Source organism: Mus musculus, chromosome 17 (assembly GCF_000001635.26).
Source record: "Mus musculus strain C57BL/6J chromosome 17, GRCm38.p6 C57BL/6J".
Lineage (NCBI taxonomy): Eukaryota > Metazoa > Chordata > Mammalia > Rodentia > Muridae > Mus > Mus musculus.
This window is the reverse complement of record NC_000083.6, coordinates 74,651,900-74,672,760: the sequence shown is the minus strand read 5'-3', so window position 1 is coordinate 74,672,760 and position 20,861 is coordinate 74,651,900. Positions and strand designations below refer to the sequence as shown.

The 20,861-nt window shown below is 39.2% G+C and overlaps 1 protein-coding gene across 20 annotated transcripts in view; it reads right to left on the bottom strand.

Moving 5' to 3' along the window:
- The window catches only part of Birc6 (baculoviral IAP repeat-containing 6), a 175,103-nt gene that overhangs the window by 30,596 nt on the left and 123,646 nt on the right, over nt 1–20,861 (bottom strand). For 18 of the 20 annotated variants that reach the window (XR_003952078.1, XM_006523518.3, XM_006523520.3 and 15 more), the window contains 10 exons: nt 20,710–20,853; nt 20,015–20,144; nt 18,241–18,372; nt 17,422–17,589; nt 14,410–14,583; nt 13,406–13,602; nt 12,079–12,379; nt 9,943–10,160; nt 3,838–4,002; nt 2,379–2,547 (listed from right to left, as the gene is read on the bottom strand). Coding sequence is in view for 18 of the 20 variants with exons in the window: in XM_006523518.3 (XP_006523581.1) it covers nt 2,379–2,547; nt 3,838–4,002; nt 9,943–10,160; nt 12,079–12,379; nt 13,406–13,602; nt 14,410–14,583; nt 17,422–17,589; nt 18,241–18,372; nt 20,015–20,144; nt 20,710–20,853 (1,798 nt within the window). In the remaining 2 variants the exon portion in view is untranslated. Of the gene's footprint in view, nt 1–2,378; nt 2,548–3,837; nt 4,003–9,942; nt 10,161–12,078; nt 12,380–13,405; nt 13,603–14,409; nt 14,584–17,421; nt 17,590–18,240; nt 18,390–18,950; nt 19,881–20,014; nt 20,145–20,709; nt 20,854–20,861 lie in introns of those variants that run through there. The other 2 variants (XR_385268.4, XM_011246257.3) reach the window with 2 other exon arrangements.

Here is a 20,861-nt window from a genome sequence, read left to right as displayed (position 1 = left end):
CAAAATTTAATTGCTGCAAACTAGGCTGGCTTAGTGTTATGAAACATTGCAACTCTCCCAGACCAAATATGGGTGCCAGGCATCATCGGAGGCCAGAAGGTGTTGATTACTCCTGGGTATGGAGCAATCAACAGCTTTGAGTAGCTGTAAGGGTGCTGGAGAGCAAACTGGGGTCTCCTGAAAACGCAAATAGTGCTTCTACACGCAGAGCACTCAACACTTTGAACAAATGAAGGAGAACATGCTGTGTTTGTTTTCATGTTCCTAGCTTATTTAAGTTGAAAGTGACCTGCAGTTTTCCCCATATGCAAATAAAAGGATTTTTACACTTTATGGTTGAAGCAAATGCCACTTTAAAAAAATCTTAGATGATAAAGCTGTATCTTGGCTATTATAAATAGTGCATGCACTCGCACACTCGCGCCCGCACACACACACAGACACACACACATCTTATCCTTTTACTTCCATTAGATGTGCATACACACACCCAATAGTGAAATTTCTAGATCATGTACTAATTCTTTATAATTTTTTTTTTTTGAGACAGGGTTTCTCTGTATAGCCCTTGCTGTCCTGGAACTCACTCTGTAGACCAGGCTGGCCTGGAACTCAGAAATCCACCTGCCTCTGCCTCCCAAATGCTGGGATTAAAGGTGTGCGCCACCATACCCAGCTCCTTATAAATTTTTTTAAAATTTAGATTTATTTTGTGTGTATGAATGTTTTGTATGTTTGTACATATGGGTACCACATACATCCCTCGTACCTATGGAAGACCAAAGAAAGTGTCAGATATCCTAGAATTAAAGTTACAGGTGGCTGAGAGTCACTACATGGGTGCTGGGAACTGAATGTGAGTGCTTTAAGAGCAACAAAACTGCTTTTAACTGCAGAACCATCTTTCCATCCCCTTCATATATAAGAAGCCTACAGAACGACTCTACATCAAATTAAGAGTCTATGCATAGCAAAAGAAACTACCAAATAGCCAAGGGGTAGGTTACAAAGAGACTTTTGTAAACCCTTTGAGTCTTACAATACTTAAACTCAATAACTAACATAATCCATGTAATCCAAGAACAAAAGATCTGAACACAAGTTTCTTAAAAGATAGAAAAGGGCCAGTAAGTATATTTAAAACTCAGTATCAAAACAAACCATATTCTCAACAGGAATAACTAACTTCGGGACTGCCGATCACTAAGGAAATGAGCTCCAATCTCACCTCAGCGGGATCAGCGAAATATGGTGTCTTGTGTTTGGAATCTGTTGGAATGTCCAGAAACAAACATGTTTCCACTTATATATAAAAGAAATACATTTTCCTTTCAGGTCTATAAAAAGGACCAAATTATTGGAGAGATCTAGTAGGAGAGCAATTCATTAAACAGTCTAGATAAAGAAGGTGAATTGTTCAGAATTTATGTGAACAAAACTGAATCTGCATAAATCTCCATGTTTCTAAAAGCATTTACTAATCTTAAATTTCCTAAATAAAAGTTAGAATCTAAAACTAATACTACTATAGCTAACTATAGCATACATAAAAGAACATACATGCATATATTTATAATTATACACGCATGCACACACACACACAAAAGAATAGCATATTCATCATTATACCACAAGTGAAAAGAACCAAGAGAGAGAATACAACACCAAATTTAACAGTGGCTACCTCTAACAAGAGGATCTCAGCTCTCCTGATAAAAGGTTAATTAATACTAAGAATATATAAAGAACTGATAAACACCAAAAAAGTCAAAAAAGACAAACGAACTGAACTATATAGACTTTAAAACAGGAGGCCTAAATAGCCAACATAACACAATTTTCATAATGATTAGCTATCAAGGAAGTACAAACCCAAACTACCCTGAAATAGATTCAAAAGGCCCCAAAGGGAGAAGGCGTCATGGATACAGCACTGAAGACCTGAGCTGTAGTGGAGCTTCCACGGTGAAAAGAACTGAACCGTGACCTGACTTCCACGGGTGTGTCTTGGCAAGCATGTCCATTTGTGTACACACACACACACACATTTTTAAAGTAGAGGAAAAAGGACAAGGAGGCAGATAAGTAACTACTTGGGAAGAACTGAGAGCAATGTGAGAGAGACAGGGATGAGACAAGGAAGGTGTGACTAATATAAAAGCCCATTATATTCACTTATGCCACATTATATTCATGTACATTACAAAATAACCCTACATCAGTTGCACGTTGATAAGGCTGTCTATGGTAACTTTAATTTCAAAAACTTTATACCCTTCTTAGGCAGTATCACGGCCTTACTTTTTCAATAATGGACTTTCAAGTTAGAGTCGTGTCTGAGGTTACGCAGCCGTGCAGCGCCTGCACCCCTGACTCACCGGAGTCGTTGCGCAGGTAGGAGGACATGGCTGGGATGAGGCAGGACTGACTGAGGAGCTCCAGAAGCACCGAGGGCAGAGCACTGCTGTTCTGGGCGCGGCTCTCGGGAGACGCCTGGGCTTCCCCATTGACAGCACCACTCATGGGGTTTATGTAACTCGCAAGGACCTGCATTGCAGACAAGAAATTGGAGTTCAGCTTTATACACTTCAGTGATGTGTTTCATAACTAGACACTTGATCTCAGCACACTCAAGAGCATCTGGTTTTTACTTAGCCAATGTTGACACTCTTTCTGATTGTGTACTTTTCATTTTGGAGATAGCTTTTCCACATAAGGCCCTGACAAACCTCAAGGTTGGGTTTCTCGACTGAGAGGGTGGCCTTGGATTTTTATCCCTCAACTTTGTGTGCTGGGATTATAGGCCTGAGATATCAAACACGGCTAAAAAAGGACATTTCCACTTAACTTTTCAGAAGGGAAGGGACTGTTTGCTGAGGGTTGCTTACACAGGACAATAGCTCTCTATGTAACTGAAAGAGGAGCGCCCTGAGGACAGAGCAGCACACGAGCGCAGTAAGCCGTGACTAACAGAGCAGTGACTGGACAGTGACTGACAGACACGGGAGCATCACCACTGTCGCCTTTGGATTTCTCTTTCTGGGGAACTCAGGAGGCTCCCGTGGCCTCCACTTGGCCATGTGGGTCACCGTGACCTGAGATTCAGATGCTCGCTCGCAGTGTCACTTTAATGCGGTGCCGAGGACTGAATCCAGAGGGCCCATGAATGCTAGGCACACACGCTACTACGCTGCACTCCAAGTCCTCACTGCACTGATTCAGTCTGAGAGTGCTGGGACCTCAGAATTTATACTACAACGAGCATGCCATCTTAAAACTGCAAAGTAACACTTCAAAATGGCGGCAATTTCATTTATTTCTATGATATAAAGATGTCCCCTCCTATTTTCAACTTGCTTGATTGTGGAATCACTATAGAACAATTTGAACTGAGAGTGAGCTACAGGTACAGTTTAGCGGTGAGAGGTCCCAGTGCAGAATGGAGTACGAATACTGGGTTGTAAGCACAGGTCAGAGGCTTTACATTAAAACAAAGGCTAGCTAGCAGATGTTATGTTTCTAGAGAACATCTTGAAATCAAAGGATAATTGTATCTGAGGTGAGAAGCTAATTGAGGGGAATATATTTAGAATTACAAGCATAAAAGACCATTCTTTAAACCATGGCATTTATACTGTATTTGGAGAAGAAAGCAAAAGCAAGCCTAAGAATGCTGGAGCACATCTGTCATGATTACACTTGGAGGTGAAGAAAGGAAGATCAGAGTTCAAGGGCAGCCTAGAAAACATGAAACATCTCAGCAAAAAGAAAAAAGACAAAATACTTAATGAACTGAGTAAATCATCAGTACTGATAACAACCGACTCACAAGCGTACCTGCAAAAGGCAGGTCACATGCTCCTCTTCTAGCCTCTGTTTAGTTAAGGCTTGTTCCACGTCCCATCCTGATGCCGTGGAACCTGTGCCAAAGCCAGTCCCTTTGGCCCAGTACAGCTGCTGTTCTTCTGCTGATGTGGGGTTATGGGAATTTGACACCTGCGGCTTTTAAGAAGAGGAAAATTACTAGTATTTGGTATTATTTGTTTTTTTTTTTAAATTATCATTAGGACTATCCAAAAGATTAACAATATAAAAATCAATTTGGCCATTCATCAAAAAGTTGAAAACTACTTACTGTGACACTCCTAGGCATACACCAAACACAATGAAAACTGGTGCTAAAATAAACATTTGTATACACCCGCACACAGCAGTATTATACACTACAATCCAAGGATAAAAAGATCCCAAATGCTTGCCAATGAATGAATATATTGAACTAATCAAGGGAACACTATCCAGCTGCAAGAAAGTAGACTAATGCATGTTGTATAAAGAAAATTTGGAAAGAACACCAGAGAGACACAGACAGACAGACAGACAGACACAGACACAGACACAGACACAGACACACACACACACACACACACACACACACACACACACACACACACACACGGGTGGGGGAGGGAGGGAAGGAGTAAAGAAGAAGTAGGGAGAGGAGGAGGAGAAGGGGAGGGCAGAGGAGGAGGCAGAGGGAGAAAATAAATGAAAGTGAAAACTACTTAAGGCTCAAAGAATCAATGACTCAAAACCAAATAGAAACAGAAACACAGAAAAGTTTAAGCCAGACCATTTTAGGGCTCCAGTAAAAAACTATCTCAGGAGATTTCTCAATCAAAGGAGAAAGACAACTTCTATTTTTAGAAGGAACATATCAGAATGGCTAAGATCAAGAACTAAAAGGACAGCACATGGGGGTGAAGCAAGGGGAACACTCCTCACTGTTCGGATTAGGAATAGTTCTACCTCAAGACCCAGTATGCCACTCCTGGGCATATACCCAAAAGATGTTCCACCACCCCACAAGGACACTTGCTCAACATGTTCAAAGCAGTTTTATAATAAGTAATAGCCAGAAACTGGAAATAACCTAAATGCCTCTCCACTGAAGAATGGATACAGAAAATGTGGTTTATCTATACAATAGTAGACTACTCAGCCATTAAAAACCAAGGACATCACTTGGGAGGCAGAGGCAGGCAGATTTCTGAGTTCAAGGCCACCCTGGTCTACAGAGTGAGTTCCAGAACAGCCAGGGCTACACAGAGAAACCCTGTCTCGAAAAACCAAAAAAGCAAACAAACAAACAAAAACAAGGACATTATGGATTTCACAGGCAAATGGATGGAACTAGAAAATATCCAGAGTGAAGTATCCAAGACCCCAAAGGACATACATGGTATGTCCTCACTTTTAAGTGCATATTAACCATAAAGTACAGGATAATCATGCCGTAATCAACAGACCCAAACAAGGATGGCCCAAGGGAGGATAGATATCCCAGACGATGGAAAGAGGGGACGGAGAGGGTAGGGAGAGATCATATGTAGGAAGAACAGGGTAGAGGAAAGGGAAGTAGACAGTGGGAGGGCAATCTTTAGGATGTGCCAAAGACCTGAGATGGGAAGAGGTCCACAAGGTCTATAGAGGTGAATCTAGCTAAGACTCCTAGTAGTGGGGCATATAGATCCTGAAGTGGCTGCTTCTTGTAGCCAGGCAGGACTCCCAGTAGAAGGATAAGGACAGCAACCCACCAGAAAGCCTTCGACCCAAAATGTACCCTGCCTACAAGATGTGCAGGGACAGAGATAGAGCAGAGTCTGAGGGAATGGCCAACCAATGACTGCCCCAAATTGAGACCCATCCCATGGGTGAGAACCAATCCCTGACACTATTAATGATACTCTATTAAGCTTGCAGACAGGAACCTAGCATAACTGACTTCTGTCCCAGCAGCCAAAGGAACGAGATGCAGAGACTCATAAACAAACATAAGATGGAGCTCGGGAATCTTACAGAAAAGCTGGGGGCAGGACTGAGACCCAAAATGGAAAAAAGAAAAGGGGAAGGTAGAATGGGGGGAGAACTTACATGAGGGGATACTGTGAGGAGAGAAAGGGCTGATATTGGATTGATAATGAAGTGAATCAATAAATTTTAAAAAACTAAAATGGCATTCTTAGTCAAAAGAGGCACACTACTTCTATTTCTAGAGGTCACATATCTCAATTTTTTGTTGTTGTTCAAATGTGAGTGGACCAGGTATTTATTTCTGTAAGCATATAGATCAGTGGCGACTACAGTGTAACCCTGATAAAGAGACCAAGAAAAGGTCATATTGGTGATAAGGAAGAATAGAAAATCGAAACAGATACAGAAGTCAGGAAGGAAGATACAAAGTTAATGCTGTGCTAGTTTTATTCCTGTCATGGAGTTTTTTCTTTTTTCCTTTTTTTATAGTGGGTAAGTACATAAATATTAATTGAGGGCACAAGTTTAAAACACTAAGCAAAGCTCTTGGGCTTCAGAATGGCGATTCTAATAGAATACAGGTTCACTGAGATGTACAGAGTTCGCACTGGTGGAGTATTTGTCTGAATTAATCTAGTTGTGTAATTTTTTTATTTGTGAGTTCATTACAATAAACTGATTTTTATATTTAAAAAAAATATGAATAAAGAAAGAATGAGACAGTTCAGTGGCTAAAGACACTTGTTGACAAGCCTGACTACCAGAGTTTGACCTCAAGCTGTTACCTGCCCCAAACACATACATACACACACACATAATTTTTTAAATTAAATAATACAAAAACAAATACCTCAAGTATTATGAAAATTGGATAAAACCAAAAAAAATTTAGAAATATAACCTTAACCATAAAGGTTAATTCTTTATTTATGTGGGAAGTAAAATCTTTGTTTAAATTAAACAGAGTATGCACCCTGAAAGCATTTAAAACTAGGTATATTTTTTGTTGCTTTCACTGGAAGTATGTTCTAAGAGAAAATATTAGGTAGAAATAGTTTCTATAAATTGTTAGCTATATCACTGTAGATATATAACTAAGACATTCACTTCTTATAAGGTAGGCAATTAAACAGGCTATTAATACTTCATTGCTAGAGCAAGGTATGATGGTACAGGTAGAGCAGGCAGATCTCTGTGAGTCTGAAACCAGCCTGGTCTACCTGTACCATCATCATACATAGTAAATTCCAGGCCAGCCAAAGTAACATAGTGAGACCTTGTCTTAAAAACAAAAAACCTCCTTGCTGTATAAATAATTACTAGAATAATCACTAGATACTTAATACTAAGAAGCAAAATAGAGAGATGGCTCAGTAGTTAGAAGACTGTACTATTCATTCCTACAGAAGACTCAGGTTCAAACCCTACCACACACATGGTGGCTCCATCCATAACAACAGTTCCAGGGGATCCAGTGTTGTCTTCTAAATTTCATGGGCGCCAGGTATACAAATGGCACACAAACACATTCATGTAGGATAAAACACTTATACTCATACACACACACACACACACACACACACACACACTCACTCTCTCTCTCTCTCTCTCTCTCTCTCTCTCTCTCTCTCTCTCTCTCTCTCTCTCCAGATGTCCAAGCATAAATTGTAACACATGTCTGCAGGCCTAGCACTTGGGAGACTCCAGCTGGAATATTACTTGAACCTAGGAGGTGTGGACTGGGATGGACAAAGAGTAAGAACCCATCTCATAAACCAAAATAAATAAATAAATCCTTAATGTGAATAGGCATACAGAAAAAAACCACAAAACCAAGAAATTAGACAAACTACAATGTAAACACTAACCATACAAATCAAGAATGAGATCATAAGCCGGACATGGTAGCACATTCTTTTACACTCAGCAGTGCAGATCTATCTACAAGTTTGAGGCCAACCTGGTCCTCAGAGCAAGTTCTAGTACAGCCAGGGCTACACAGAGAAACCCTTGAATGAATGAATGAATAGATGCATGCAAGAAGGGAGGAGGAAGGAAGGGGGGGAGGAGTAGATTACAGAAAAGATACCAACTGAATTCCACTACAGCTAAACCTGATCTACAAGTTTGAGGCCAACTTGGTCCACATAGCAAGTTCTAACTTGAGTTTCCACTCTAAAACTGTTTCTTTGGGATTTCCTATAGTCTTGTTTTAATTTTTGCATTTACTCACTCACTCTTTTATTCACTTGGTTTCAGTAATAAACATGGATGCACACAGCACAGCACGCTGGCAGAGGTCAGACGATAACTTTTAGGGAGTGCTTTCTCTCCTTCTGCTATGTGAGCCCTGGGGACCAAACTCACACCCCGATGGAGAGCTACTCCTCTCCTAGCCATCTTACCAGGTCATTCCCTTTGTTGGGTTCTTGTTTGTTCTTGTTTTTTAAAATTTGCTTATGGGTTGTTTTTTGCTTTGGTCAGTGTAGCCAAGGCTGGCCATGAGCACACAACAGCCTTCTGCCTTACCCTGCCAACCTCTTTATAACATGCATAACCCCCAGGCTAGCCTCCTAAGGTTTAAAAACAAAATATATCTTAACTGGGAGGGAACACAGATGAGTGTGATTTTACAGTAGGACTGAAAGACTAAGTTAGCAAATGAGGTACATTTGTAAAACCTGAGAGTTTTGAGTAACTGTTTAAGGTGATAAAAATGCTACTCACTGTGATCTGATTATAACAAATGGCATTTATGGATTGAAACATTACACTGTATCCCATAATACAAACACTTCTGCACAAGGACATCCAAGTGAAAATGAGACATTCTCAATTGCTCTCCATCTTATTTTAGAGACAAGATCTCTCACTGAGCCTGGGACTTAATTTGGCTAGAATGTCTGGTTTTCTGGACACTGGGATTAAAGGAAAATGCCAACTCATCCAGCTTTTTCTGTTTTTTGGTTTTGGGTTTTTTGTTTGTTTGTTTGTTTGTTTTTCTGAGGCAGGGTTTCTCTGTGTAGCCCTGGCTGTCCTGGAACTCACTCTGCAGACCAGGCTGGCCTGGAACTCAGAGATCCGCCTGCCTCTGCCTCCCGAGTGCTGGGATTAAAGGCGTGCACCACCACGCCCGGCTCATCCAGCTTCTTAACTTAACTTGGGTTCTGAAGATGCAAATTTGGGTTTTTTAAGCTCACAAAGACTTTACTGGTAGGCATCTCTCAACACTGGAAACAGTATTTGTATACAAATCTCATATATTTCAAATCTTTATATACACACAAATCAAATGGACTTTAAATAAGGACTATTTCCCCCTTTGCCAGCTTGTGTATGCACATGTGTGTGTGTTTTGGGGGTGGGGTGAGGGTGTCTACTATATTATATAACAAACCATTCAATAATATGATTCTCTAAAGGATGTCAACATATCCTAACAAGTGGGGAGGTTCTAACTATCCATTTCTTGTTTTCTCCTATTTGTTTCTGTTTTCCATGTGAGCATTTTGCCTCCATTTATGAGTTTCATGGCTATGCTCAATGGCTCCAGAGGTCTGAAGAGGGCATTGGATCCCCAGGAAATAGAGTTATGGATAACTGTGAACCACTCACTATGTGGGAGCTGGGGATGGAACCTGTGTCCTCTGCAAGAGCAACAGGTGCTCTTTACCACTAAGCCAGCTCTGTAGCCCCACTATCTGCTTCTTAAACTGATGAGTAAATCTGATTTTTTTCCTTAGGAGGGTAGCAGAGAAAACAAGTGATAGTTTCTCTTTCAGACATCCCATAGTAATTATAAAATCTAAACTCTGAAATTTGGAGTTTATACTCTCACTTTATACTTTATATTCTCATCAATTAAGTTTAGATTTTCGTAACATAAAGCAGTGGTCCTCAACCTCTAGCTCTCTTTGAGGGTTTAAGAAGCCTTACTTTCACAGGGATCACCTAAGACCAAAGGTAGGAAAACACAACTTACAATTTATAACAGTAGCAAAATAACAAGAAGTAGCAGTGACAATGACTTTCTGGCTGGGGTTGTGACAACATGAGGAACTATATTAAAGGGTCCCAGCATTAGGAAGGCTGAGAAGCAGTGACTTAGAGAATTGGAATGAAATCTACCTCAGTTTGGCTAAGGCTAGAGTTTGGAACTCGCGGTGCGTGATGACTCAGAGCTGAGAGACAGACAAGAATTAGGTGCAAAGCTCCGATCTCCAGTGCCATCCGCCGCAGAAGCACACCATCATCAGTTGTCAAGGGAGTAGCACTAAACAAGCTGCGAAGAACGTGGAAAGGAAGGGTTGGAAGCACATTGGCTGATGGAGACTGCAGAATGTGACCTTTGAAAGAGAAGAGGGAAAAATTAAAGACACTTGAAAATAATAAGCACTTACACATAGGGTCACAAGTAATAACAACAAAGCAAGGTTTTATCATTAAACTTATTAAAAAGCAGGCTGACTGTGAGACTGTTATCTTTATTAAAGTATCAAGAAAGTCTCTAGAACACAACACACACACACTCTGAAATTTTACAGATATGTAACAGCCATCAATGACAACAAAGATAATATGAACTAAATGTGAAATGAAATGTAATTTTTTTTTTATTTTAAAAGACAAGGTTCTCCATGTAGCCTAGGATGGCCTCCAATTTATAAAAGGCTGCTTGTCTCTGACTGCACCTCCTCACTACTGGGATAAAAAGTGTGCCAAGGAAGAAGAAATTTCCTACAACCATCAATCAGAAAGTGACTGGTGTCCTTTCAAATGGTTTTCCTATGAACAATAACAAGTAAAACTATTTTCTTTTGTACAATAGTTTTGTGTTGCTTTAATAAGAAAGTGATAAACACAAGCAATAAAGCACCATATGAGCAGAATGAGTGCTGAAAAAATGAAATTATGCATCACAGAAGCCATTCCTTGGACTTCTGTGTGCAATCTAAGTCCACTCTTTCCCCTTTGCTGCTTATGATCGATCGGCAGTAAAATGTTATTGAGTGAACAATTAAGAGGGATCCAAATGAAAGTGAATTTTCCTAACTACCTCAACTGCGATCAGTCAATCTCTTATTGCATTAAATAACAGCATGAAATAAGAACAATCATTATATTTATTATATATATTTATTAAATATAATAAACTTTATATGTATTACATATACTATATATAATACAGTATAATATAATAATCTTAGCTCTCTTCTCTTTGTTCAAAATAATGCTACAGATTTATGCTTTTTGCTTTTCTCCATTTCCTTGTTTTGTTTCTATAGTACAGGAGATTGGACTTTGGCCTTGTTGCAAACACTAATCCAAGTTTAGTGTTTCAAACACTTCAACAGATTTTCTTTCTTTTTTTTTTTTTTTTTAAATGTACTTATTTATTGTATATGAGTACACTGTAGCTGACTTCAGACACACCAGAAGAGAGCATCAGATCCCATTACAGATGGTTGTGAGTCACCATGTGGGTACTGGGAATTGAACTCAGGACCTCTGGAAAAACAGTCAGTGCTCTAGATTTTCTTTTGGGGGTGGATTTTTTTTTTTTAATGCCCCCATTCCTCATAATAGTTTAATCAATATTAGGTATTCATAATCCTATAACAACTTCTCTTTCATTGCTTCTCCATGCAGACCCTCATGTATCCAGGCTGTCACTAAACTCAGTACATCGTCAACGGCAGTTTGGAAACCTGATCCTTGTGCTACTGAGCTCTTGAGGGCTGGGATTGCGAACACGTGCCCACCACAACAGTTTAGAAGTGCCTTTCATACAGATTTGAATGTGCTAGCTCCTCCCCGCCCAAATACTCAAACAAAGCTTACAACTCTTCTGTTCAAAATACTCTCCCTAAATTAAATTTTGCTTATCCTTCAGAGCACCACCCAAAACTGCTACCCAGCTTCACACTTACACATCTGTAAGAAACTGCCTCACACATCTGAGGCTCCCAGAATACTCAGCGCCAGTCCTCCTCTAAGCTGTCAGAGTCAGTATGTTCTCATACCTACTACACAGCCACTAGTCCTACTTCCTGGTCACACGATTCCAATGTCACTTACTATAAACTTAATATGAAATTTCTTAGGATTACCATATTTAATACCGAAAAACTCAATAAAAATTACAAACCATGTAAATAGCTTTACTATAAAACAAACAGTTAAGAAGAGAAAATAATCTAGACAAATGTATCCACCCTGTTTGTGTAGTGTTGATAAATGTAAGCAGTAACTGGAAACACTTACTGCCTTCTCCATCATCTGTAACTCCCAACACCAATCGAAGAAGGCACTGGGCATGCTTCCTCTCTTTCAGGAGCACTTCAGCATAGCCCGGAAGACGAAGAAATAATCCAAAAGCAGCCAGAGAATGGGCAGGTATGGGAGACGTGGCTTGCACCGCTGACTTAACAGGTGGAGGCTCAGCTGCAATGGTTTCTGGAGCTTCATAAACCAGTTCACCTGATTGTTCTATGGTCACCCATTCAAACTGATCACTATCCTTTGGCTTTTCCTGAGTGGTGGAAGCGATCACTGGAGCACTCACCTAAAGAAAAAGAGACAGTTCAGTACTGGGCTTCGGATGAACTCTTCGTGTTTTAAAAACATGGTAACAAATACCAAGAAGAGTATGGCATCACAAGTATGCCAGTATCTACCAAGTGCATCCATGTCAGAACAGCATCTTCCTATTCATAGTCAGTGAATAACTACAGACGAACTTTAAAACAGACAAACAACCTGTAGTTCACTAACCTAATTCACTCATTTTTCTTTTATGAACTGTAATATAAATATAGCCAGGATTATCTGATCTGTAACTTCCAAAAATTATAAGAAACCATAGGTTGAGAACCACTGGTGTAGATTGTAATCCAAATCATGCAAAAGAAACATATAGTGGGTTTTCTTTCTTCTTTTTCCTTTTTGTTTTGTTTTGTTTTGTTTTGTTTTGTTTTTTGTTTTTGAGAAAAGGTATTGCTATCTGTAGCCCAAAAAAAATGAACTCAAGCTGGCATTCTGTCCATAGCTCTTCAAGTGCTAAAATTACAGGTATATGCCAGGATACCCAACAGATTTTTCCATTTGTCCGTAAAACATTCCAGAGACAACTGGAAAAACTTTGCATTAACATGAAAGAACATGAAAAGTACACAAACATCAAATGACAGGAAGAAGATAAAACTGATGTGAGCTAAAATAATGATTTAAAACTATCTACATTGGAAATGGTATCAAAAAGAGCAGAAGTTAAATAAGGCATAAATATGAGTGATTCACTATTATTTTACTCTCTCATTTACAGTAATAACCACAATCAAAACCACATCCAAGCTACATACAGAAAAGAGAATGTTAGTGTGATGATCATAACAACATCATGGGAAAGTCATAAGAAACGAGCTTCCATATTCCCAGCTGATGCTCATATATTCTATAGAAGCCAATCTGTGACTTATCCATTGATCAAAAATTATAAGGCCAAGAATATTCCTAAAAGGTTATTGCAAGTAACTTAAAGAACAGAAAACATCACTATACCATGTGCACCGTGGTAGAAGGCTTAGCTTACCTGCTGAATCACTTCTGGATAGAGCATGGGCAGTCTCTCTGCAATAAGAGCCAGTCCACCCATTCCTGCAAAAACTTGTAATGGTGACTGAATAGGACAGGTTTCCAGCAAAGATTCATCCAATACTCCATCCATGCACTCATCACTCGGGGTAAGAGCCTCATCCTCTGGACAGCTGCCAACTAAGTCTCCATGATCTATACAATACACAAAAACTCAGTATGTAAGAAACAACCTATGTGTGTGTGTGTGTGTGTGTGTGTGTGTGTGTCTGTGTGTGTGTATATATATACACACACACAGACACACACACACACACAATATGCTTTCATTTATAAAAAACATACACTGTACAAAAAGAAAGAGCAACAGTGGCAAAGAGAAAGTTCGGAGGGCTGGAGAGATGGCTCAGCGGTTAAGAGCGCTGACTGCTCTTCCAAAGGTCCTGAGTTCAAATCCCAGCAACCACATGGTGGCTCACAACCATCCGTAACAAGATCTGATGCTCTCTTCTGGAGTGTCTGAAGACAGCTACAGTGTACTTACATATAATAAATAAATAAATAAATAAATAAATAAATAAATAAATAAATAAATAAATATTAAAAAAAAAAGAGTGGCGAAGATGCTCAGCAGCTGTGCAACAAAATCCGATGCTCTCTTCTGGAGTGTCTGAAGACAGCTACAGTGTACTTACATATAATAAATAAATAAATAAATATTAAAAAAAAAAAAAAGAGTGGCAAAGATGCTCAGCAGCTGTTTAACTTAAAGGAGTACTCGCTGTGTAACTCCATGGAGATGGGCTGGCTGGGGAGTGTTATAGCTGGTCCTGTCTCCATCTCCCAGCACTGGGATTAAAAGCAGGAGCCATCCCACTCAGCTTTGTGACTTGGATGCTGGACCTCAAACTTGATGCTTATGCTTGCACATCAAGTACTTTCCTAACTGGGACCTCTTGTCACCAATGAATTGCAAGATATAAAGGAGTGTCATCTACATACCTTTTTCAGGGTGCAGTCTTTTGAAAGAATCTGTTTTTGACAAACTTGGATCTGTAATGACTTTTGATCCCAATTTAACAGTAAGATCTATTGAACGGTAACCTTGAGGAAGTTTTCGGTCATAGAGGAGAGTTAAAAGCTGGGCAAGTGTCATTTCTGCTGGTAGTGGCTGACCTACAAAAATTACATGAGTTAAAATAAAATCTAAGAGGGAGACATTTTTACTTGGTTTGACAGTGTTAACTAACCATTATTTTTATTAATCAGGGTCAAGAGTCTGGAAAATACACCTATTTCAAAACAGTTTAAAGGTACCCATTGGTAAGTCTACAAAAGTCAAACTGTTTCCAACATACCTATAGATTAATACCCAGAAAAATATCTACAGAACACCAAGGTCAAACAAATGACAGAGGAGATATTCTACAAGCTAACATTTGCAAATATTTTCATAGGGGCTTAGGTAACAAATATTTTAAGCAATGGGGCCCACATGACTGCAATTACTACCCCTCTACCTAAGAATAATACATTAAACATGGGCAAACATATTATAATAAAACTTTATTTACAACCCAGACACTATTGCATATGCCAGAAAGATTTTGCTGAAGGGACCCTGTTATAGCTGTCTCTTGTGAGGCTATGGCAGTGCCTGGCAAACACAGAAGTGGATGCTTACAGTCATCTATTGGATGGATCACAGGGCCCCCAATGGAGAAGCTAGAGAAAGCACCCAAGGAGCTGAAGGGGTCTGTAACCTATAGGTGGAACAACAATATGAACTAACCAGTAGCCCTGAGCTCGTGTCTCTAGCTGCATATGTAGCAGAAGATGGCCTACTCGGCCATCACTGGGAAGAGAGGCCCCTTGGTCTTGCAAACTTTATATGACCCAGTACAGGGGAATACCAGGGCCAAGAAGCAGGAGTGGGTGGGTAGGGTAGGAGGGCAGAGGGAGGGTATAGGGAACTTTGGGGATAGCATTTGAAATGTATATAAAGAAAATATCCAATAAAAAAAACCTCAACTTTTACACTACTTCAGTAAACTGACTATTTTGAGTCTTTAAAATGACAGGGAAATAGTAATAAGTGTCTATTATTAGTTAGTGTAGATAAATAAGTGGTAGATTCAGGACACAGATTGGAATCAAAGTCAGACTGTTTCTCAGTCTGTTCTTTATAATGTACCATAGATTCTCTATTAATATGAAAGAGATTTAGAGTGTGTGATACAGAAAAGAACTGCCAGAGAGATGGTGGTGGCAGTCACACACTGTGAATGAATTTAATGTCAACAAATAGTAATTTTAAAGTAATTATAATGGAAAATTGTGTTAATTTTATAGAAACAATTGATGTAAAACACAGTATAATATAAATAGTTTGCTCAAAGTCATATGATCTCTTAATTGTTTTCCACTATTATTTTTAAGGTCCTGGTTTTTTATTTATATATATATGTGTGTGTGTGTGTGTGTGTGTGTGTGTGTACACACATACATACACACACACACACAAATAAAATATAAATATATTTTAAACTATTTTTATCAAATGGCTCATTTGTAATTAAGTCAAAGTAATGTATGCATACTGGGCTGGGGATGTAACTCAGTTGGCAGAGCGCTCACTTAGCATATACAGACCTCTGAGCTCAATCTCCAGCTGGATACTGCACAACCCAGGCATGGTGGCACAGGCCTGCAATCCAGGATTTTGAAGATTGAGTCAGGAGGTCAAGTAGAGCTGCGAGGCTGCACACCTGAGAGCCGCTGTAGCCAAAGAGTGCACTAGTTCTCACCTAGGCAGCTTTATCAATGCATGCATGGAGGCTAAGTTACCAGGGTTAGAAATTGCTTTAACTGTCTCTTTGTTCAACAAATGTCTATATTCCTTTTCTACTATTATTATTCCTGTGTGTGCGTGTGTAGCTGTACACGCCATGGTACACATACATGTGGCAGTTGAAGAACACTTTCTAGAGTCAGTTCTCTCATTCTGTCATGTGGGTCCCATGGATCAAACCGAGGCTTGGAAACAGACACCTTAATCTGCTCAGCCATCTTGCAAACTGCACATGTATCTATTTCTTGTATGAAGCATTAGTAGAATATTTTTTTCTTTTGATAATGTTTCCTCTTGAAATAATCGCTTTCTGGTTACTTGTACAAATAGATTTCAGGGAATTTACATTGTATATTTTAAAACCCTTCTGCACATTAAAGTAACAAATCCTTCTTAATATTGTCAACTTAATAAACAAAAGCATATTCATATTTTTAATTGTTAAAGTTATTAAAATTATGATAAAACCCCCACAAGGGGCTGGTGAGATGGCTCAGTGGGTAAGAGCACCCGACTGCTCTTCCGAAGGTCCAGAGTTCAAATCCCAGCAACCACATGGTGGTTCACAACCATCCGTAATGAGATCTGACACCCTCTTCTGGAGTGTCTGAAGACAGCTACAGTGTACTTACATATAATAAATAAATAAATCTTAAAAAAAAAAACCCACAAAACTTTATTTACAAAGAGATGTAGTAAATAACCCACCAGTCCTAGTTTCTTGACCTCTACTATAGTAGAGATCACATCCACAAACCTTGGATGTGAAGTAAAAAGGACATCATTCAAGCATTACTTGGCAATAAGAGTATGGCACAGCAATAATGAATATCACATTAACAAATGAAAAACATTGGTCAAAAAATTTTATCTGGAGAGAATATGTTAATTACCATTGTTCTCTCTTGAAATCCTTGGCTAGAATTCTACCTACAAAACTTACCTATGCTACTTCTCTACTTTACCATCTGTGCTCAAAGCAAGGGTAAAGAAGATATAAAAGTGAAAAAAACATAACTCCATGTCACTGACATTTAAAAGGTTATCCTTTGAGCATGTTATTTCTTCCTAAAAGGAACTGTGTAGAAAAAGGAAGACCTCATTTATCTCACGCAAAGCAAGAGATCAAGCACGTGACGGCTGCGCTGTTGCATGAGCGTTACCTGCCAGGAGTCTGTGGAACAGATGAAACACGGGCACGGTGATGATTTTGCTGGCCGCGTCTGCGCTTGAGGATGCACTTCCGATCTTATCGGGAATGGTTCTTCCTCTCCTGGATGGTGGGCGAGGTGGTGTGGATGCCATGGCACGCTTAGACTGTGATTTCAGCCCTAAAACATAATAATTGGTTAAGTTTTTTTTTTTTAACTTTTTCTAGCTAAGATATCAAGTAAATATTTCTAAAAAGTTTTAATAAACTAGGCATTCCTAACACCAAATCATTAATCTAGTATCTATACTTCCAACTCTCCCTGATCTTTTAGGCATGCCATAAATAATTTTGGCTTTCCATTTATAATTGCCAAGAAAATGAGAATACTGCAAGTTGCCATCAATTATTAGATACATATGGCTATTCAAGCAAAAAATAGTAGTTATGGAAAATAGGTGTGAGAGACCCCATGTTGATTTATGATAAGGAGGACAAATATACCAATATGCTGATCACGGAGAAAGCTGAAGTTTACATTCTTTCTTACATACTTTTTACCACGTAGTTTTTAAATGTACAGCCTTGATAATAGTCACCCTTGATAATATTTTTCTTCTTCCAAATCTAATACTAGAAATTTAAATGTTTTAAATGTTTTATGTAATGAAAACACTATAAATGAAAACCAGGAAGTCTTTCTGATCAAGTACACTATGTATGCCATTCTTTCACACATTTTCAGTTCCTGGTGGAACAATAAACAGATTTAAGTAATTCTACTGACAATCATAGATGTCAGATTAATGGTGGCAGAAAGGACAAAACTTACCAGAGGCAACAACAACGCTGTAGTTATCCTGAAATCCATTTTCCGCCTTAACTTTTTCTTTCTCTTCATGGTTCTTCTTTTCTTTATCATCTTTTTGCTCACTAATAAGTTTAGCTGTGATACTTGGTGTATCTGCAAGACAATACTGTCTAAAATACAGTGTTTTTCTACATCATCCAGAAGGAAAGCAACAGCATTAGTTTTGTTCTAATAGATAAACTGCCATATCCAAATAAAAAATAAAGAACAAAACCAAACTTGTTTTAACATGCAGTTATCATAACATTAAAATTCTATTGTAGTCTTTGTTATAGCTGCAGGGAAGAACTGCAATTTTATAAGACAATTGTGTCATCAGTCTTTTCTTGCTGTGATACTCAGCCTTACGCTGATGCTGAGACCTAATTCCCAGGCTCCTGTGGTCCTGCTCGGACTCCAGACACTCTACAGTAGGTGAGTAGTTTCACACACATCAGTTTGACTTACTACTTACAAATGCTGACAAGTCCCCACTGTCTTCTTTCTCTCTCAACATGGAACACTTTATGCACTCTCTGTCCTGGTGCAGGGTTGCTGCTAACCCCGTATCGGATTCTAAGGACGCCTGCTGCCAAGGCGAGGACCTCTCCACACTTTTCTGGCTGACTTGAATTGTGAGCTTTGGATTTCATGCGATACAAGGACAGCGTCCACTTTTCCTTCACTAATTCCCAGGAAAACATTGGTCTTCCACTTACAAATATAGATATATACTATTTTTTAATCTTATAACATACATATTACCAGCTTACTTTTAAATCTAATGTATACATAGTTGTTTTCAGGGGCAGAATGTGTTCTTCTCATAAGTCCATCTCTAGAGAAATCTGCAGTTCTTATGAAAAAATTTACTCAATAACTATAACTTCTCTGATGATCACAATGCCATAAAAGCAGCTTTTTCTAGCTGGGCATGGTGGCACATGCCTTTAATCCCAGCACTCAGGTGGCTCAGGCAGGCAGATCTCGAAATTCACAGCCAGCCTGGTCAACAATGTAACATCTAAAGATAGTCTTTGTTACACAGAGAAACCCAATATCGAAAAACAGAACAACAAAAAAGCACCCTGGGGAGGGTGCCAGGAGGGGACCAGGTGATCCTACTCCTTTACATTCTTTACATTCACGTGTGAACATTTGTTCATTTTACCTCTAGATTCAGAAAACACTTATTAATTTGAAACCTGCCACAGATACACTAGTGCAACAATAGCGTGACCTCATGACTATGTATGGGGAAAATCCTCCAAACGTCACCTGTTTCCATTTCTAGCTCCTGCCCCACCATCACAAGACAGAGCTGAGATCATAACTAAGAATATTATTGCCTGAAGGTAATAGTTATTATTGCTAACTTTATTAGAACTGTTTCTGTCCTCAAGCTATGAAGACATTTAGAAGCTTTTGGTTATGAAATGGTTTCTGAGAGGACAGAAACAAGAAAACAAAGGTATAAGGGACTAAAGAGATGATGCGGTGCCTAAGAGTACTTGCTGCTCCTACGCAGGGGTTCAGTCCTCAGGAACCACATGGTGTCTTAGAACTGCTGCTACCTCCAGTTGCAGAGACTCTGACACACCCTCTTTTCAACTCTGTGGGTGCTGCATGCATGGCATACACAGACATACATATGCAAGCAAGACAATCATACACATAAATTAAAAATAAATCTTTTTCTAAGTTCAAATGCATAAAACTGGGGTTAAAGAAAACTTAAAACTTAAGTCTTGCTTACCTGAAACTCTATCAAGCACATCTGACAACGTTGTTGAGACTGGCAAATGCAGAGTACGAAACTTATGGCCTGCTCCAAACATTGGGTGTTGGATGACATGGCTAGTTGCATTAATTCTTCCTTTATATAGCTAAGAAAAAATTAATCAATTTAGAAGTAAATGTTTTAGGATACATACTATCAGGAATCAATTTCAAAGATAAAGACGAATAAAAAGCTCAATAAAGCATAATTTGTATGTTTTACATATTTCTGGCATGCTTTCTTTACCTAGGAATTGTTGATCAGCTTTTTAGATTGGAAGTACCAATGGTATCAAATATTCTGTGTGTCCGCAAAACAAAACCTACTATTCACAATATAGTAGTTGTTGTTCTAATAAAGGGGCTGTGGCAAGTTATCCTAAATGACACTTATTGTCAATATAAACTGCTACATTACTAAAGAGAAAATGGGGCTGGAGACACGGCTCTGCAGTGAAGAGCACTTGTTCTTACAGAGGACCTGGGTTTGTTTCTAGAACCAACATGGCAGCTCACAATACATGTAACTCCAGTTCCAGAGTTCAAAGCCCTCCTCTCATCTCTTTGGGTCAGGCACACAGACAGACATTTGAGCAAGACACACACACACACAAGGTGTCTGTAAGGTCTAAGAGTTATAAGGACAACAAAGTGATCACCAAGATTACTCACTGGGCAAGGTGACTGAAGAAACATTGTCACCTTCTCATCCTCCAGCATCAACTGTAGAAACAGTCTTCGCACAAACCCGGAAATATTCCCAGATGTTGGAAGGCTACCCCTTTGAGGGGCTGTCTGAAACAGTTCACAGAGAACCTTGGGAA